Below are 22,055 nucleotides of genomic sequence, written 5' to 3'. Positions count from 1 at the left end.
TCCGGATGAATTTGGACAAAATGAAAGTTATGTTCAACAAACGTGTTGCTCCGGGACCTATTTCAGTACAAGGGGCTGTTCTCGAGGTTGTTCAGGAATACGTCTACCTCGGGCAAATACTGCAGTTAGGAAGGAACAACTTCGAGAAAGAGTCGAATAGAAGGATACAGCTGGGCTGGGCAGCATATGGGAAGCTTCACGTCGTCACGTCTTCACGTCGTCAATCCCACAGAGTCTGAAGACAAAAGTCTTCAATCAGTGGGTCCTACCCGTGATGACATACGGAGTCGAAACGTGGACACTCACGGTAGGGTCAGTCCATAAATTCAAAGTCGCTCAGCGAGCAATGGAAAGGGCTATGCTCGGAGTCTCTCTGAGGGATCGTATTTGAAATGAAGTCATCCGTCAGAGAACTAAAGTCGTCGACATAGCCCACCGGATTAGCAAGCTGGCAGTGGGCCGGTCATATTAGCCGTAGAACCGATAACCGTTGGGGCAGACGAGTTCTCGAGTGGAGACCGCGCATCGGCAAACGTAGAGTAGGACGCTCTCAGACTAGATGGAGCGATGATCTTCGCAAGGTGGCCAGCAAGAGCTGGATCAAAGTTGCCGCAAATCGTGCTCAACGTCCAGCAGTGGACGAGAGTAGGCTGATGATGATGATGATGATGATGAAAACACAATATGACCCAGTAGGTGGCACTGCTATCGGTATATATGTAGCCAATAGTGTTTTTAAACAATTCAGGTACCGGTTGAAATATACTTACACAAAATTTCATCCAAATCGGTTTCAGTAAATAATATTAGGTGATATACCAACAGCAGCGCCACCTACCGGGTCCAATAGTGTTTTCAAACAATCCAGGTACCGGTTGAAATATATACACAAAATTTCATCCAAATCAGTTTCAGTCAGTAATTTAATATTAGGTGATATACCGACAGCAACGCCACCTACCGGGTCTAATAGTTTTTCAAACCATCCAGATACCCGTTGAAATATACATATATAATAGTCATATACACAAAATTTCACCCAAATCGGTTTCAGTAAATCGAATTTGGCTATATACCGATAGCAGCGCCACCTACCGGGTTTAATTGTTTTTCCCAACCCTTCAGGAACCCATTGAAATATACACACACAATTTTATCGTTATCATTCCAGCCGTTTAGGAGGAGTAGAGTGACAAACACACGTATTGTAGAACGTATGTTTAAGATATTAAACATTTGTCAATTTTCTTAGTCAATACAAATATTATACGTTTTATATAACTACATGAGTATCAAAAAAACTGTTATTTGCAATATCTCCATTCAATTTACTACTCCGTTTCCAACTTTTATTTATACCCACTCATTTGGGTAGAAAAGGTAAATACCGGGTAGATTGGGTAAATACCCGATAAATACCCGATATCTACCCCGGGTATTTACCCGCCGCCCATCTCTACTTGCGGGCAGTATTTTGGGTGCTGGGGCTGCGGTTCCAGCACGAAGGTTTGGCTGCGCGCTGTCTTCAGAGAGTAAGTTATTCGTAATCGGAGAGTAAATTATACCGGCCAGTATTAACACTCGACAGCCCGGACTTGGCAAGTGGCAGGAATAAAACCTCTGAAGTCTCGCGGCCGTGAACAACACCTATTAGTTAATAACCGCACCTGCACTAGTTCCTCTAACTTCACTTTTGCTTTACAATATATCATAAATTAGAAACAAATCTATGCAACAACATATGTTATAAAGTATACGTATCTTTTCGATTCAGAAATTTTTCCCGCATATTTTTTTCCATCCTTTTTTATTGGAACGTTCTTCAATCTATCATAAAAGTCTTGAAAAATTCTGTATAAGTAAAAATTAAAAAAAGAAGAGAGAAGAAGAGAAGGTGCGTGCGTGCGTGTGTAAGTGTGTGTGTGTGTGTGTGTGTGTGGGTGTGTGTACAAAGGGTTAATTTTTGTTTAATGAGACAAGCGTTTGTTAATACTACCACATAGATACATTATTAAATTAATAAGATAATATTCCCATGTGTTAATTAGATGTCCTATTATTTCATTTCAAAAACATTCGTCGTTATTACGGATTTTACAGATCTGCAATCAATTCGGCTCGTTTGCAGTAGAAGAAATAGTTCCATAAATAATATTAAATTGAATTCTGGTATTCACCACTGCTCAGCATAACTACCCGACACTATCTCTGTGGATCGCACCATCGCGCGGTCATTGGGTATCTACGTAAGTGTGTAATATGATAGAAGCCAGTATTGTAATGGGAACAGGAGTCCGGGCTGGGATCGCTAGCCGCGGACCACGTCCTTGGCTGGCGGCCAGAGATCAGCGAGATACGCTGCCTCCTCGCGCATGCATTTCTACAAAACGGCACTTATCGCGAAGCACGACTTCGGAAAGACCCTACACGTAGTACCCACACAACTATGAGACAGGAATAAACTTCTTTGATCTATTCATTCGTCGTAGACATTTTTTCCGTTGAATAAATGCTCTATGATATATTGTTGTGGGTATTGAACCGTACGTCATGAAATTTATTTTACATGTAGGTAAGTAATTGTTACCTACAGACAAAAATGAATACCTAGATGAGAAGGAAAAGAAAAGAAATTCGTAAAGTGAATGTAAACCTCCATCGCTCCTCTTGTGCCCCGGTTGTACATTTTTTATGTCACAATAAGACTGCCGGTGAATAATAAAGTATTCTCCATTAAATGCATTCCGATAAACAGTTTTTAAATGAAGGTTTATTGAAACTTGGAATGTTTGGTTATTGGGTTGTTTAGAAGTTTATTCCTCCATAACGTACATAACTCCATAAATGACATAACGTCAGTTTACAAATGGCATGGACCCATTTTACTTACTTTTTTATATATATATTTCTAATTTTATATATTATTATATAAAAAAGTGTCAATTTTAAGAAAGACTAATTAAGCTTTAGGTACTTTAATAAATCATTTACACTTATAATATTGGTTGAAAGAATCGGTTCAATAATTGATAGAAGAGGCCCAGCAGTGGTATACAATATGGCAAGAACGAAAAACTGCTTAGCTTTTTATCTTTGGGTGAATCTACTCTTTTGTGTTGTTATCCAGTCCCGTTTGTCCAAGGGACAATACTGGCACACTTTTTTCGATGTATTTCGTTCCTTTATTGTTGTATGCCGCTCTTATTATGGAAAGTGGTTATAGCTACCACTAAAATGCATGTTTAAATGCCATAGAATAAGGATTTCAAGAGTCTTTTAATTTGTCACCTGGACAACTAATCGTAACCATGGCAGCGAGTGACACTAAAAAAGTTGAGTAACCCTATTAGGAAAATCGTATCGTATTTGCATTAAACCATTGGTTCTGAACTGTTATTTAATCCTTAATTAACTATTTCCTAGCGATAAATTCAGCGAAAATACCCCTATTTAAAGTGTAGGTGACGCAGTTTTCTTGTCCATAGACCAGTTACGCTCACGACAATATTATATCATGGGCATTGATATGAACCTTATAGTGTCATTTTTTATTTAAAATTCTCATGTTATTCTGCCGCCACTCTCTAAATGGTGAGAAGTTTAATACCAAAACACACCAAATGATTCAATTAATACTTCTACTAATTGTTTTGTTCCAGATAACTTATCATTTTTATTTAAAAAAAATCAATCATGTTACACTACAAGTCGATATTTTTCATAAATAATTTATCATTAAGATACCGTGTGACTTATAGTGATCCAAAATACTCGAGCTTTTTATCTCTTTTTTTAGGGCTCGTCACATCTTATGACGACTAAAAGGCTAAAAGCCTTTTCTATTTAATTAGTAAAATAGGCTCGACTGCGATCGCCAACCCGCCTGCCTAGCGTGGCGATTATGGCATTCACCCCCCCATCATAAGGGGGAGGCCTATGTTCAGCAGTGGACGTCTTATGGCTGATATGATGATGATGATGCAAATAGGCTTTTAGCCTTTTAGGCGTCAAGATATGAGGCGAGCCCTAAAAAAAGAGCTAAAAGGCTCGAGTCCTTTGGATCACTAGTGACTTATGAAGTGAAGTGCCTATTAACGAGAAACGATCAATCGAACTTTCTAATAGGAATCGACGTTAGTTTGGGGGTAGATGAGGGATGTCACGAATAAAGTTTAGCTTTCCTCAAGTTGTTAGTAAACAGGAACCCGCCTTGGCTAAGTTTTAATTATTTAGGGGCCCGCGTGGGCGGAGGAAGCTACCTAGAAGTACAATATAAATTACAAGGCTGCTTTAATCTCCGTCTATTAGTAAACTTAGTGCACTTAGCTTAGCCATTATACAGGGTGGCTAAAAATGACTGCATTCCCGTTGCCAGGTAGGTTTTGGGATGGTAAAACTGAATTAAAGGTGCTCGTTTTGAAATTAAGTCAAATAAATCAACACATTAATTTCACAAGATTAACAAAATGTCAAAAAAAAAATACGTTTACATGCGTTCTTTGCCACTGTCATAAGTTTCATCATAGGAAATGACACAAATAATAAAATAAAAATCTGTAGCATAATCCATCCGTAAACAAACATTATAATCAATATAATCAGATTGAATAGCCTCTGCGTCAATCATAGTTGGCTCCTCTCGTCGTACACGACATCATTCTATTCCTGTAGCCGTCATAGTGGGGTCAAAGAAATGCCGGTGCCGTGGTGGAGGAGCAGTATGCCAACTCGGATTTTGAAAAAATGGTAGACTAATGTCTAGAATTCTAGATTATGCTAAAATTATGCCACAGTTTTTTTTAAACATGCTAAAAAAAATGCTAAAATGTCACTTGAATTTAACATTTAAAATAATATGGTGTCTAAAAATATTCAGTAAAAGACAGTTCAAATTTAATTTGTCTGATCAAATCTGCAAAACGGAACTCAAATATGTCAAATCCACGAAATTTAACTGAAATTATTTGCTAAATTACACATTCGTCCGTTCCGCCAACAAAAGTCAAAATTCATGCGAAAATATGAACCACATAAGGCGATGGCGCATATTGTCGCTGCCAAGTTGGTGCAAATTTGGCTTAGACTAAATTATGCTAAAAAATATGCCAGATGCTAAATGGAAAATTTTGGTGCCAAAGCGAGTGAAAATATGCCAGATTTGGCATCATTTATGCCAAGTTGGCAACACTGTGGAGGAGAGCTTCCGTACGTGCTGCGGCGCGGCGTACCCGTCGTAAAGGCGCACGCGCGGGTTTACGAGTGCTCCGATAATAAAATGTTTTTGTAAAAAAGTGTAGCTAATGTAAGACCCCTATGTGGATGGAACACGGTAAATCCCTATCCTAGAAGAAAATGTGTTTTTGAAGACAGTTTCTTTGCAAAAGAAGCAATGAATGATTTTTTGTCCTTACATGCAGCGGGGCTAACTTGCCCATTGATTCAAAGTCGAATCTAATTATCACCATTAAACTTCAAATTTCTAAATGTATTATTAAATAAGTTTGTCACAATGAAAAACCATACATATAATATATTAAGACTAATAATAGTAAGTAGATTACGATACAAGTACGAAAAATAGAAAATTCGCAACTAGTGACGATAAATTAAAAAAATACGACCGAAGGGACACGTCGTACACATGTCTCGTACTACGTTTTACAGTAGTAGTAGTAGGTAGGTACATATGGCCCTTTAATTTGTAGACATAATCATGTAATGTGCTAATTATCTTACTAGTGCGGGAAAGTACATAGCACCATATGTACCTACTTACTGTAAAATAATGTAACAAAATGACGGCCTAAATAATGTATTACTTCCCTAGCTGATTTCTCTACGACGTTTCTGCAGGTGTTGCATGCCCAATTGAATGCTTACAACATTATGTACATTATGATTATTTATATCTACTACTCAAGCAATAACTCAGCCGTGAAGTAGATTTTCACAATGTATTTCGATACATAATAAATATTATATACAATAAAGGCCTGTGCTATTTAACGGCCTCTTTGCCTAGTCGGTAGTGACCCTGCCTACGAAACAGGAGGTCCCGGGTTCGAATCCTGGTAAGGGCATTTATTTGTGTGTTCATCACAAATAAGTATTCGTTCCTGAGTTATGGATGTATTCTATGTGTGTATTTATATACAGGGTGATTCATGAGACGTGAGCAGGACTCATCCTGCACACTCAGTAACTGATAATTGATCGATCACCGTCGTATTTAGGTAAAACAACCACACTTTTTCCTATTTTTCAACTTTTTGATGAGGGCAAATTTAATTCTCTACAATCATGGTCACCCTACAAGACCTAATTAATTAACATAAAACCTCTTTTACGAAGAAAATAAATGTCAAACCTGAGTGAGATACGAGTTTTCAAAAGTAACCAGACCGTGATGACAGTGATGACATTCAATTTGACACTGAATAGCGTTAGTTTAGTATTCTAATGTTAGGGTGACCACCCATGTTGTAAATAAATTAATAACTTTTTTTTCAACACGACTAGAAAATTAACGTTAACCTCACTAATACTGATAGGAAACAGTTGCTTATAATTTACGAAATGCGCAGTGTTAGTCCTGCTCACGTCTCCTGAATCACCCTGTATATGTGTATATTATATTATATCGTCGTCTAGTACCTACAACACAAGCCTTATTGAGCTAACTGTGGGACTTTTGAGCGGGGAAATCTGAAGTAAACCGTGACAAAAGTAAATATGAGAAATGATTTGTACTAGGCGTGTTTAAAGCAGTGAACGGCTGACAGATTTAATGAGGCATTTGGCGCGAAAGTCAAACCTGCATCGCGCTGTACGTCGGTATAATATGCAACTAGTGAGCGTGCTCATCGTATGCAATGTAAAACTGGCCTTATATTTTGTTGCTGATTACCTACATATGTATACCTTATACATAATAGCTGCCGTCTAACTAATAATTATGGGTTCTTATATGTGTAACAAAAAACAACTAAGCGCGTGTTATTATCAGTACTTTAAGAAACAGTCATATGAACATCACCGCAAGAATTATGTATGACAAGAACTAACCGAAATTTATTTAAAAGTTTTATTCAAATCCGAATACCTATAACTATCATCGGTTGTATTTAACGTTCAGCTCGGTCATTGCACTACAATCTACACTTGTACTATAATCTACAGGCTAAGACATAAATATATATATATATAGGTCCTAACCTCTAGATTGCTACGTGCTGTAGAGCACTGGCTCTGTAAGTCGTAACGACAATGTGTCGGGATTAGCAGTGAATGGGTTAATTAGTAGGTATACTAACTAATTTTACCTACTTTTGTGGCTCAATCCTTTAGTGCCCAATGGAGAAGGTAAATAATTTTTGACAATTTTGTCCTAAACGAACCAAATCTATGCAAGATTAATTGCTATCCAAAACTGAAAGTCAATTCAACTATAGCGATATTAAAAAAAATAGTTGAAGGATGCCACTACCATAGATATAAATAATTCCAAACTTATATTGAGAATGGATAGGAACAAAGCGTAAGCTATTGATAGGCAGACACCGGAGTCGGGTCTGAAAACGTCCGTCTTCAATGGTCGACTTGGCAACACCATTTCGATCTCACTACATTAGCACTTGTGTTGATTTTTTGTGTTCAACGTAAACAAAACACACCGACAGAATTAATGATGCCGAGACGCGGTTTCAGTAACGACTCTAAAGCGCAATTTCACACGTTCGCGGCAGTTCCAAAATATCTCTCATAACACATAGTTAGCTAAAGATTTCCAGATAATAAATGGGACCGACGACGGAAATGTTGCTTTTGACGTAAGACCGAGTGGAATAAATGCGTAAAATGTTACTAGAGACATTTATAAAAAATTGTCGTTTCCGCAAAGCGTAATCCTTGGATGCGGGCAAGGCGAGTCAAAATAAACGTGAGGCAACGCTCCGGCGTGACACCGACATGACTGAGTGTCGATGTCGTTGGCTCGCTAACTGTTGGAGCTTCAAAGCTTCATTCACACATCCTCGCTTGCGATACCTTAGACAGATTCAATTCCATTTTATGTGCAGCGGGTCAATTCTCCCATGGAGTTAGAATGGAGACGCGACCTTGCTCGTGCAAGGGCAAAACTAGAAAATATTCATCATAATAAAGTGTCGCTGTCGCTGAAAATCTGGGTGTTAACGACCACGTGTTTCGCAAACTTGTCTGTGAAAGGTTTAAATTAATTGTGACTTTTAAAACACGAAAGGTCAAGAGGAGAGTTTATTATTTGGAATATTTATTAAATATTTGGAAACAATTTTACACGAGAAAGATTCAACCCACATATTCGTGGGTTGGAACTCCGGATCGTACATTGCTTTTCATTTCTTGTATTAATATAATGTGATATGTTTAACTGTTTTTCGGTCATGGAAAACATCGTGAGAAAACTGGAGTAAGTAGTCCAAATTTTACCCCTCTGGGTTGGAAGTACAGATGGATTAGGTTGCCGACCGGCAACGGAACAATCTATGAAATATACCTGATTACCACTAAGTTCAAATTACTGGACGTAAATGGATATTTTTGTGTTGTCATATCCATTCAATACCAATAACCTCTAGCCGCCAAGATATCAAAACTTACCACTACAAATGCAATTTTGATTTGTCAAAATAAATATTCAAATTAGAATGGAACGGGAGACTATATATAGGCCTCTGGGCGGCTAGAGGAAGCAAAAATATAATAGACAATAAAATTATTGTTATCATAAGCCTATACGGTGTCCCATTGCTGGGCAAAGGCCTCCCCCCCTTGATCCCTCTAAGGGGGGAGACAATAAAAAATGATCAATAATTTATGTTGTGCTTTTCTTTTTAGGTAGATACTATTACCACCCATTACCTGACACTTTTTTCCAGAAAATATTAAACTAAATTAAAATTCTCACCTCCAAATCCGAATCAAGACCATTCAAGCTTGAAGAATGCACTTCGGCGCGCAAAGATAATCTGTTGGGTTTGCGAGTTAGACTATTGACACCCATATGTTTGTTTGATCTACCTAATGTAAGAATACCACTGGGAACTATTTCCGGTTCACGAAATGAGAGTTTTTTTCGAGGTCTTTCACTAGTGTCTTGTATCTCTTGACTACCGAATCTATCAATAACTGGTATCACAAGTCGGGACTGAACACACACGTCTTCCGTGGAATCGAACTGTCTCAATCGCGATGGCGTTTCTTTATGTTCACTTATTCCTTGAATTTCCTCTTCATTGTCATATAATTTCATGGGGCCTACTGATTTCGGTCTCGGCCTCGCACCTGCATAATCTTTAGGAGCGCCAACACCGTCGGCGCGGCTCCTTCGCCTGTTAGAGTGTAATTCTCTAAATTCTGGTTCTGATCGACTATTTTTCAAGTTCTGGACCTTTTTGTTCTTTGATTCATGTTTCAACGTCGTTGTATTGTGATCTTGTTTAGATTTTAGAGCGCCACTCAGCGAAAACAGTGTACTTCTTGCTTTCAATAGTACTTCTGTGGGTAATTTTTTTAGCATGTGGTCATTTCGTCTTTGTTTACCATGCTCAGGGTTATGCGCCATGTCGCTATTGACAACTGCTGGTCAACCAGTACGAGATGTGTACGAGTGAATAGATTGCCTGGATGCGCGCGGTAGCCACGCGCGTTTCGATCGGCTCCTCGCGGGCCTACTGAAGTAGCGGCAACGTGGTTGCGCTCGCGCCTGTAGTTGCACCGCAAATAAACACGTCCGCGTAATGCGGCGGTACACTTCTGTCATAGTTATTGATAAACTGATTAAGTTAACCCAAAATCGTTAACTAGTTGAAAGTGATTGATCGAGTTTCATTATTTTCTCCCCCTTCTCAAATATCTCTCCCAAATTATAGCTTTAAACAGATTACGACTTTTGATTGAAGTTAAAATTTCCCAAGTCGACAAATGAAAAACTTTTTTGAGATTTACTTTCGCGCTTTTAAACTTTGGAGAATTCTCAGCGACTATTACCTATAATAATGTTTAGAAACAAATTCTCACGGTAACGCGATATTATATGTATATAGTACTTGGTCTTTGTTGTTGAAAATAACTTTATCTATTCCAAAGTACAGATATCTTATATTAAAACCAATTTATACAATCATAGAAGATACATTAATGTTATCACGGAGCCGTAATAAGGATTGAAAAGCCTTTTCACCTGTACCTTAAATAGCTCATGATAACTTTTTCCAAGAAAATATATTTCATTGAATATTTATAACTGACGCAAACAATTTTAAGCCAAAGAAAACCCATTACAATTTTCAACATCACATTTAATTTGTATGTTTAAACTACAGACTATTGGCAGACGTGAAGACATTTTGCGTTTCACTCAGCCAAACAAACATAGGAGCTGTAACTTCGAGTATTGGCATCAGATATATTAATAATGCCTATACATAGTTGCTCGTTGCTCCCATTCAGCGTTGTGGCTCGTAATACTATTATAACCCTTGTCAGGTAGTTTGTTACGCAATTAGATCCAAACGGAATCAAACGCAACTTCTATTTATTTTGTCTTCTGAAGTTAGGTGCTATTTCCACGTGCTTACCGAACTCTTATTTACAAATGAATCCTGCGACTAGCTCGATAAAATCGGTACGTGCAACTACCTCTTACCAGAACGTGTGATGCCATTGATTGCGCGAGATTAGGTAAGTTAGGTAAGTTCATCACTACGTCGGTTTCCCTGAAACTCGAAGTCGCTCTTATTTGGTGTTTGTATTTTATTCAAGCACAAATGGAGCATTCCATGAAATTGTCTACCGTTTGTCCCGTACAAACGCGTATTTTCTGAAGAATTGCAGGTAAGTATAAGAGTTTCCTCTTCTATGACAAGTGGTCAAAAATATGCAGAGAACAATAATCGCCTGCTTTAAATGCCCAAAAAAAAGTCGCAACACAGGAAATAATATTCGTTTGTACGGGACAGCCCGTGGAATGCTCCAAATAAACCGTAGGTCTGTGCCGTCTGTGTTTCACGTTGCTTAACGAGTTCATCGTCTCAATGAAATGAACTGACGTAAATGAATGGCATCGGTTTCATTAATGTCAATTAGGTATGGATTTAATCAGTATGTAACTTTACACACATCTCAAAATTCATTGGAGGCAATGGGTTGTAATAAATAAGCAATGAAAATAACAGGGGAAAGCTTAACACCGATTAAAATAAATTATTTTCATGTAATATGTACCAAGAATAATTTACACATTAAGGCGAAAACGGATCATTCGAGCGGAACGAATAAAACATGATACGGATCATTCAACACGGGTTGAAATTAAAATTTGCTTTCATAGGTGGTTACACCTATTTTAACATTCGTATTCGTGCGTAATCTAATCCTAAATGGATTTCCGCAATAATAATTATATTGGCAAAAAGGGTCTATTTTGTTACCAATAAAGTTTTCAGTCATTAGGTATTGTTTGTCCTCATAACCTAACCTATCTATAGGATAACCTGACGAATAGCCTGAAGAGTTAACGGTTTCAGAATCATGACTAAAGATAATCTGACAATCACTACATTATGACTTTCAATAATTATGCCAAACAACGGGGTTCGGGCAAAAAAGCCACGTAGGTACCTATTACTTGACATTTCTTTCTTATGTTCCAATTGCAACCGAGTGTACATTATACAAAGTATTTGCACTACATACCCACCCCAGATCCAACATAATCTATGAGTAACATGTACTGTAAACTATTACCTATTCAAACAGAATTCAAGATTCTAAAAAGTGTAGCTAGGATATTTATGGCATTCAGGAACGATGATCGAGACCGGTAATTGATTATAAAAGTCGAGTTCGAAGAGGAATCGGTGATTTATTATTGTCTATAAACAATGGCGTAACCGAACTAATGAAACTCACTAGGAACTCACTAAAGTTACATTTGGGGCATTCCATGAAATCGTCTACCGTTTGTCCCGTACAAACGCGAATTTTCTGAAGATTTGCAGGTATAAGAGTTTCTTTTTTATGACAAATAGTCAAAAATATGCACAGACAAATAATCGATTGCTTTAAATGCCAAAAAAAAGTCGCAACATAGGAAATAAAATGCGTTTGTACGGGACAGCCCGTGGAATGCTCCATTTTCGTGTATGTATACTCTAGTAGCCTTACCACGACTGCCTTAGCAATGTCAAACTGACATATTCGGCATCGCCTGAATTTCGCGCCTTTTTCTACTGACAAGAATAGATTTGCTTGACCAAGAATATTAAAATATTAAAAGAAGAAAAACATAACCGCTTTTTGGGCGAGAAACATGATATGGTTCTAAGAAAATTTACTAAAAGATTAAGGAGTGTTAAATTGGTAGCAGATTAAATTTTAAATTAGGTGATGGTAATATATTTTCAATGTCAGTTCCAAGGATTCGATTATTCTCCTACCCTTAGGTAACTTTTTAACTCGAGTCTTTGTTTTCGCCAAAGGCTTTGTGAAAGATCTGAGATTAAAAACTGGAGTGCGCTTGCAAAAAAATTAAATCTAACAGTGGAGCAGGGATGACGGATATTCGCATCCGCATCCGCGGAACATCTGCATTATTTTCAACATCCGCATCTGCATCCGCATCCGCTTAAAATATGCTAAAAATGTAATATTTGACGTTTTTAAAGTACCAAATCTTGACATCCGAATCCGCATCCGCATCCGCGGATGTGAGGCTTTAAATATCCGCATCCGCATCCACGGATGTCAAAAAATCTGCATCCGCAACATCCCTGCAGTGGAGCACCTAGTAATTTTTCAGTGTTTTTAGGGTTCTGTCCCCAAAGGGAAAAACGGGATCCTATTACTAAGACTCCACTGTCCGTCTGTCTGTCTGTTTATCCGTCTGTCTGTCACCATATCAGGCTGTATCTAATGAATCGTGATAACTAGACAGTTGAAATTTTCACATATGATGTACTTCTGTTGCGGCTATAACAACAAATACTAAAAACAAAATAAAATAAATATTTAAGTACATACAACCCATACATAGGGTTTCTGCTCGAGAATTCTCGAGGCGGGAAATCTCGAGAAATTTGTCCTAAGTCGAGACGGGAAAAAATTCTCTATGCCTCGAGAACTCGAGAAATAAATCTCTTGGATAAGTAATAAAAAGAAAACGCGTATAACACGTGGTGTGTATATTATAGTGTATTTTTTTAGGTAGTTAAATTAATGTAAAAACAATGTTTTTTTTTTACATTTTCAGGTACTTAAACCATTTATTAGGTAGTTAACCAACCAAATAAAAAACTGCCTTGATCCGTCTCCTAGCGTTCTGGCTTAAATCGATTTTCATGTTTTGAAACTTTTGTACTATCGTGACATTCATGACGTGTGTTTTTACTGAAAAACGCTATTTTTTTTTTTACTATTACTTATGAAAGCAAAATAATATAAAATATCGTATATAATTTGTTAATTGTTACACATTTGCCGTGATTTATTTTTCAAAAGTGTTTTTAATACATAACTTCTTATTAGGACGTCAAGATCTCGTATCTTCTTTCTAATGCAAAAGTGAATTGCCTATATAGGACCTAGGATGTATTAACAAAAACCTCAAAACGAAATTACTATTGATAAATTATTAAATAATCCCGATATATGTATTCCTATTAGCAAAATATCTCAATTGTAGCAGCTTCATTGTTACGTTCAGTAAGAATTAATATTACGTAGTAACATTTCTGTAAGTTTGTCACATCAAATTAAAAAATGTATCCTACACGGCAAGATAAAGATAGACACTATATTAGCATATCACATCGCCGTCGCGCACGCCTGAACCTATAGTAGTATAGTTTTTGTTTGTTGTTGAATTAGTGATTATTGAAAAGAGCAATTTATGGTAACTAAAAATTTACCATACGTTTGATTATTGATCTCACCTAAGATTCGCGTGAGTCTTATTTGTAAAAAAGCAAAAAAAAAAAATAACATGGTGTTTTTTATAACTTTCAAAATTTCTCGAGATACTCGAGAAACTCGAGAAATCCTGGTCGAGAATTCCCGTGCCTCGAGAAATCAAAAACGCCGAGAAACCAGAAACCCTACCCATACAACAATCGTGTTTTTTTTTTTGCGAATTTTTGCTTAATGGTACCGAACCCTTCGTGTGCGAGTCCGGATCGCACTTGGCCGGTTTTTTAATTTATTATTCAACAGTTGGTAATTTAAAGATTAAAGATTTAACACCGAAGTTTATCCTGCTCCCGATTAGAAGTAAGACAAAATTAAGCTTTTTTTTAAGTACGTATATAAGTGCTCTCTGGAGCATCCGATCTGGATACCGATCATATAATCTATTACTTATTTATACTGAATTATATAAAATTTAATTATTTTTAAGAATACCTTTGTCAGAGGCAAATTTATTACCTTTCGGATTTAGACCCATACCTTTGCTCAAAAAAAGCCACATTTATAAGTCCGTTTTTTTTAGCATTAGAAAGAACTTCGCAGAAGTAAGCTTGTGGTTCCAAATCCGGCACTTTTAGCGGTAATAATTTGAAGTAAATTATATGTATTGACCATGCTACATTAGATAATTCAATAATTATTAACAATTAAAGAGCCTGATAAAAACTGCACGCTTGCTTCTCTGGAGTTCTTTCTAATGCTAAAAAAAACGAACTAGTACTAACCGAAAAGAGACCTTTCAGAGTACCTAATTTATGTATGACCATGTACTGTATTATTTATGAGCTTGTGTTTACATTTACAGTATGAAGTGCTCCTCCCTAAAATGTATTAAGTATTATTATTTAAATAAATTTAAACCAACATAACCCAACCAATATTAGGGTACCATTTAACGTTACAATTTTTTGTGGATAATATTTAATAAAAACTGACGGATCCTATATGTACATATCGTATCGACATTTAATTTTCGACGTTCATTAAAATTGGAATCAGACCGATAGTTGATAACTGATGAAACTAACAACGAGTTTTAGGGAGTTTCGTATTTTTTCGTAACAAGCGTTTTCCAGCCAGCAAATTGACAAGGCGCGCGGAGTAGTCGCTGGCCTAATATTACAGGGTTCCATGTTACATTTACAAGACATTTGAAATTGGACTTAATGCCACTATGACAATGTTCAAATTTCAGTTCGATAAAAGTGAAACCTAGAACCGTGTAATATTGGGCCAGCGTAGTGTTCGCACTCTGATTTAAGAGTTTACCGATAAACAAACCGGCGAGCCGACGACGGCCGGCCATTACTCGGGAACACTCCGTCGACGCCACTCTGTAGACACTTGCACTTCATTAATTACACTGGCGGTAGTGGATCGTTTTCAGTAAAGCAAGATATTCACTACCTATAGCTCTGGCTCTACCGCCCAGAGGCCTATAAGGTTTCCCATTCCATTCTAATTTGGATCATTATTTTGACAAAGCAAAATTGCATTTCGCTGGCCCAATATTACAGGGCCACTTTCACTTTTATCGAACTGAAATTTGAACATTGTTATCTTGAAAATGTAACATAGAACTCTGTAATATTGGGCCAGCGATTTATATTGGTAAGTTTTGATGTCTGGTCGGCAGAGGATAGCGGCACAATTGTTCCGCGACACGTGTTATTTTGTAACGTTCCCAAACTTGGCTCGTCATGTCTAGCATCTAGCAACATCGCGCGAGACGATACAGAGGTCGTATCGCAAAAGAAATTCGATTTTTCTTTGTTCGCTCTTGCATATTCGAGCGATAGAGAGGAAGATGGAGAAATATCGATTTTCGGTTTTCTCGGTTAGTCGAACGTCGGTACCGAGAGGCCAATTCTAACGCACTTGTACTTGATATCTAAATGATGTCAGTTATCATTCGCCCGTGTGTCTCAGTCGCACATGTACGGACAAATTCGAGAGAAATAAACGCGCAAATGATAAATAACATACCTATCGATTTGATATCAAATGTTCGAATTGGCCTCCGACACTTGTCATGCCATGTTGCCGGATACAACTAGGGAAATTCCGCAATATCGGTCGATCGCACCGGATATTGCTGCCGCAGATGTGTCACGCGAAATTTAGTGACATCAACAATATCCGCGACATTTGTCACTTAGTGAAAGTGAATGAATGTAAGAATATAATATCTGGGAAACGGAGGGAGCTTTGCTAGGAAAACATATTAAAACTCAAAAATGCGCGTTTTCCCAGGGAAAAGACCTAGCTCGTTTAAAGGTATTATACAGGGTGATTCAGGAGACGTGAGCAGGACTAACACTGCGCATTTCGTAAATTATAAGCAACTGTTTCGTATCAGTATTAGTGAGGATAACGTTAATTTTCTAGTCGTGTTGAAAAAAAAAGTTATTAATTTATTTACGACATGCATGGTCACCCTACAATTAGAATACTAATCTACCGATATTCTGTGTCAAATTGAATGTCATCACGGTCTGGTTACTTTTGAAAACTCGTATCTCACTCAAGTTTGACAGTTTATTTTCTTCGTAATCATAATGCCGTCATTACGGTTAAAGAGGTTTTATGTTTTAATTAGGTCTTGTAGGGCGACCATGATTGTAGAGAATTAAATTTGCTCTCGCCAAAAAGTTAAAAAATATGAAAAAGTGTGGTTGTTTCACCTAAATACGACGGTGATCGATCAATTATTAGTTGCTGAGTGTGCAGGATTAGTCCTGCTCACGTCTCATGAATCACCCTGTATATTGCGTACTTTAGGCGTCAGGCTATTAAAGGCTCTTAAAAAACTTACATACTATTTAATTAAAACAGATTGCACTCTTACAGGCCGTTTCATTTTCGCATAGGCATTTACTAATATTTTTTTGTTATACTCGTTAAACGCGCGACTAAAGGCAAACTTGTACAATTTGTACAAGGTAAGCGCTTATCTTTTGGTATGCATACATATAACCTATTGGAGGTATAATAATACTGTCTTTACTATGAAAAAATCTCGTATCTCGCACTGCTACTCAAAGTTGAAAGACAGTAACTCTGTATGCATTCCATACAAATACCAGGTTTTTTTCTTTTGATTGACAGTACAAGCCTTTTCAAAGTAGTGCCGATATCATACTTAAAAATTCCTCCTCTTTAGCTTCGCGTATTTGAGTCAAAAATAACTCAGCTGTATTATGGAATCCTTATTTAAATCGACGTTACATTTAGGTACATAGAGATATAATAGAAACGAGTTCTTTGATCATTACTTTATTATCTTTCATGTGACAAGACCTAATCATAAATAATTGGAAATTATTATTGTGACATCAGCACGGACCGAAATTAACATTTTATTTATAACCAGCCAAGATTTCGCGTCGGTTCCTTAGAACGGCCATTATCGCTATAAAGGTAGATATTACGAGTATAAATAAGTAGGTATATTAAGAGGACTGACAGCTGACCGATATGATTCCAATATCATTCTAATATCGGTTTGATACCAGTGCACGTTAAAATTGGTCTGAGAGTCAGAATTCAGTGGTAAGTATTTATGTATGCGGTAGCCTACCGCTTTATCGGTTTTTCAGTACTCAATTCTACGCCTTTATAAGCTACTTGCTACGGCGTAGGCTACGATTGCAGCTGCCAATCTGACAGACTAAGGGCCATGCAGATTCGGATTTTGAAATAGTCATCTATTAGATATCTTTTAGACATAACCAATATACGATAACGATATGTTTAAGATCTAACCTGTCAAATTTGAAATTTGCGCGATTCTGGAGATACTCTTGAACGATTTCCACAGGATATGACTTAGAGATCCAAGTCACATCTAATAGATATTACTCTATCTAATGTAAAAGTGACATTGGTTCGAATACGGCAGTAATTCGAACGTGCACCCGTCATCAGATCGATATTTGAATGATATTGGAATCATACCAGGGTCGGTCAAGATGCCAATCGTTTACCCAATTGCTTTCTTGGCTAGGCACCCAGTTAGCTGTCATTTTCGCATTCGCTTCGCTCTGACTTGTTCGTACATGTATTAGTGCGGTCGAGACGCCCACGCGAAGGACTGTTAACTTATATAATTTTTACGAACATGCACCTGACATAATATAACCAATATATTTCAAATATTGGTTATATGTCAGGTGCATATTCGGATTGGCCCGTGAGTCCCCCCTACCTACTTCATTTCACACCGCGTCAAGAAAATCATCCAGTATACCTAGGGCCAATTTGAATCCGGTTAAAATACTAAACAAAAACAATTAGAGCCAGAGCAGATAATAATTATGCCAAAGCTTAGAACACTGTTCCTGTTTACACTTCGTTATTCTCCAGGCAAATGTGTTATGTAAAGGATGTTTATGTTAATTACGTTCGAGGGTGGTGGAAATTTCTAATTCCCACTCCCTTTATTGTGTAATGGTCCAAATTCGTGTCTCGTACTAGGTACGCGAAGCGAATGGCACTTTGTCTCTCGCAAATTGTGTAGGTACACTGCAAACTTTTAACATTAAGTGCCTACCTAGTTATAGTATACTTTATTCTTTGTTCAATAATATGTCCTATGTATTTTTAAACAATAGGCGTGGCTCACTCCGCGGTTTCGTCGCTTTGCTACAGGTAGCTAAAAGTACATCCGTTCCACCCCAATTTTGGGGAAAGCCATAAGCCGCGCGTGGCGCTGTCGTCACCTAGCGGCCATATCTGTGCTGATCGTAACAGACGCGCTTTGTTAGAGAGTGAGTCTTCTGTTATTTATTCTGTGCTATTACGCAATACCAGTTTATTAATAAAAAAAAACACAATACATACTTTATCCTTTAAAATAATTAAAATCCTTAATTAAATTAAACACCTACCTAACAACTAAATTCGACAATAGCTAAAATAAACTATAAAATATACCTAACTGCTCAAACAACTCACTCCGCGTCGGTCCCGACGCAAAAATGCCTATCACGCTTGCTGCGTTTCCACGTTGAACCACTTGTGCGCCAGGAACGACGTGGAGCGTAAGTCAAGGCTACTCTCCTGTCATCTCACACCTTGTGCTTGTGGTGGGGCAACTTATAGTATATACTTAATGTTGTTCTTAATACAATCTCATTTATTGTTTTTCTTAGCTATTTAGTAATAGAACAAGAACTGCGCTAAGACATAGGATAGGTCATGTAATGAAAAAAGAGAAAAAATTATAAGATATGTATGATCCTTCAGAATCCTGATTCAGTAGCCACTAATAATCTATAATAACGTGTAACACTGTCATTCGTCCCTTTGTTTGCTATGTATATTGAAATTGAATCTAATGAACCGTAATAGGAACTTAATTTTTGAACAACAAATAAAACAAACTGCATTAAATCAAAAATAGAAGAAGCCGTCGTAAGTCGCGCGGTCCACCGTGTGCAGTGTGCGCCGCACGCGACTGTTCCCAGCGTTTACTCGCATCTAACAGGCGAAATACCGACAAGAGCTCAATTTAATTGTGTCTCTTCCCGAGATCCCCTCTTATCTCACAAAATACACAGCTCAATAAATTTGTTTCAATATTAAGTAAAAAAAAAATTCATTTCTCATGCTCTGAAAGTGGGTTATTGTTGTTCTAAAAGGTGTCCAGAAAATGATACATTTCTACTTACACTGCACCATTTTAGGTTCCAAGTACGATTTTATTATTTTTTTACGATAAGCAATTGAAATTTGGGTATAAATGGATTTTTTATAAAATTTGCATTCTGATATTTGACTCCCCATTGCATTTTAAATAACGAATTTTTGCCTAAATTCTTAATTGAAAGTAATACAGTCAAAAATACTATAAAAAATTATACTTAGTAGTAGTTAAAAAAACACAGGCATTTTACTTTCGCCGTATTCGAAATAAAATGTAGAGTGTTTAACTCGGGTGAAAGGCATAATTTCATCCCTTGGTTAACAATCTATTATAGTAAGCCCTTCTTGCACGTGTAAGTGAAGTGGTCGAATATAGACATTCTATTACTGAAATTTGTAATGTAACTTATGTAGATATTAAATTCCTTTGTGTCGTTCACATTTAGTATTTCATACACTCTAAAGGGTCTCTAAGGACACCTTCACGAAGAAGCAATTCCATGCGGCTAACCATTCCCCGTGGCTCGGCTAATATTGACTCTTCTCTCTTAGACTTTTACACTTGAGAAATAAATTACCTTGCATTGAATTCCATTTGGCCACTCGAACTTTTCTTTGCGAATTCATACTTGTTCTTAGCTACTTAATTATAAAATCGGATCGCGTATTATTGAATCTCGTTTCTTATTTATGAATTTTGTTTTTCCAAGTTAAATGGAAACGTCTTGGATACAAAAGTTTACGAGATCTGCATAATATATTATTAACGTGAATGAAGGAGCATGAAGTCAACGTACGTAAAAACACAGAAGGCTTTCGCGTTTGATGTTCATTGAAGTCGCCTATTTATACGCCTGTATACATAATTATGACTACAAATTATAATTACTACTATATGGAGCTGCTATGGAGGTCTGAAAAAACTATTAATATCAATATATAAAAATATATAGGTACATACAGTCCCACTTTTGTTATAATTTACAGTATCAGTCAAGAATTGAAATAATGAATAATAATTAAATTTTATATACTCGTATGTACAAAATACCAGTACATAATAATTAATCCTCTTAGGCCCACTTGCACCATTCCACTAACCCGGGATTAAGCGGTTAAACCGATAACATAGTATCAAATTGTACTGGTAACCATGGGAACGCCAGGTTTAACAAGTTAACCCCGGGTTAGTGGAATGGTGCAAGTGGGCCTTACTAATAAAATATCTACTCGTATCCTTCCGTGTAAAGGACGGGTAAGTATCACTGGGTCCCCGGAGCCGGACAAGCCCCAATCAATACCGTAGGAAATAATTACACTTCCGGTGGATTCCTACAGATTAACTCGCGCTGGATAGATTATACACGGTGTAACATGAGGAACCCGAATAATTTTAACAGCTTATTCCTGATCATATTTAGAGACAAAAATGTCCTATAAACTTTTTATGTAATTCGCCTAGTTTCAGAGATAATATTAATTTAAAAAAATGAAGTTTTTATTGTTACATAGTGTAAAGGGCCTTTTTGAGGGTGATGTTGCTGCTATGGGACGTAGACTAAATATCCTTATTGATACCTAGATGTTAAAAAGTGACAAGTAACTTTGCAAAAAGTAGGTTTTACGAAAAATGTAAAAATCAATTTTACGTGACAAGTTTACCAATAACATTTATTTTTTAAGTACAAATACATTAAAAAAAACTGAATAAACAAAACGAAAACATTTTTTTGGCGAAAATGACCTAAACTCATATTAATTTTTTCCTTCTTTTGACCCCAGAAATGCGTGGTTGAAGTTATTCGGTTTCCTCATGTTACACCGTGTACAAAAATAACTAGACTTATCGACGCCCTAGGTAATGCTTATAAACTTAATAATTTACTGTACAATTTGCGTCCTTTATGTTAATTTTGAGGCGCGCAAAGATCGTGAGCTTGGAAACAACTAAATGACCGTATGCGCTCATCTTGCGGTATAGTATTTTAGGTGTGCGAGAAAATAGTGCGTCGGCGTCTCGTAAAAATTATATGCTATATACTGTGGAAACTAATGTGAGATAATATTGGATCTACATAACGCCTGCAAAATAAGCAGAAATATCGTAGCGGCATGTGCGTTCTATGGAGCATCCGGAATGTAAACCAGGCAAAACGGGTCGGTGAATAGCCGTCGTGCCGCACTGGGAGAAAGAAAGCTGTGCAAATCGGAATGATAGCGGATAGCCAGGAATTAACGCGAATTATGCATCCGGATGAATTAATAAGATAAGTTCTAGCAAATAAATGATAAATGACCAACCCCAAGTATTTGATGGATGGTATAGAGTAATAAGTACCTATGATAGAGTTCGCTACACACTCAACTGCTGTTCTATTAGTAGAATTTAAATGCCTAGTATTGGA

The 22,055-nt window shown here is 37.0% G+C and overlaps 1 protein-coding gene across 3 annotated transcripts in view; it reads right to left on the bottom strand.

The window, feature by feature from the left end:
- LOC134678673 (carboxyl-terminal PDZ ligand of neuronal nitric oxide synthase protein) overlaps window positions 1-22,055 on the bottom strand; it is a 151,175-nt gene that overhangs the window by 39,639 nt on the left and 89,481 nt on the right. The window contains exon 1 of one of the 3 annotated variants that reach the window (XM_063537319.1): window positions 8,948-9,846. The exons of the other annotated variants lie outside the window; for them this stretch is intronic. Within the exon in view, the coding sequence (XP_063393389.1) occupies window positions 8,948-9,604 (657 nt within the window). The 5' untranslated portion in view covers window positions 9,605-9,846. Of the gene's footprint in view, window positions 1-8,947; window positions 9,847-22,055 lie in introns of those variants that run through there. 3 annotated transcript variants of the gene reach the window in all.

Source organism: Cydia fagiglandana, chromosome Z, assembly GCF_963556715.1.
Source record: "Cydia fagiglandana chromosome Z, ilCydFagi1.1, whole genome shotgun sequence".
NCBI lineage: Eukaryota > Metazoa > Arthropoda > Insecta > Lepidoptera > Tortricidae > Cydia > Cydia fagiglandana.
Note: the sequence above shows the minus strand (reverse complement) of the source record. Positions and strands in the feature narration are given on the sequence as shown.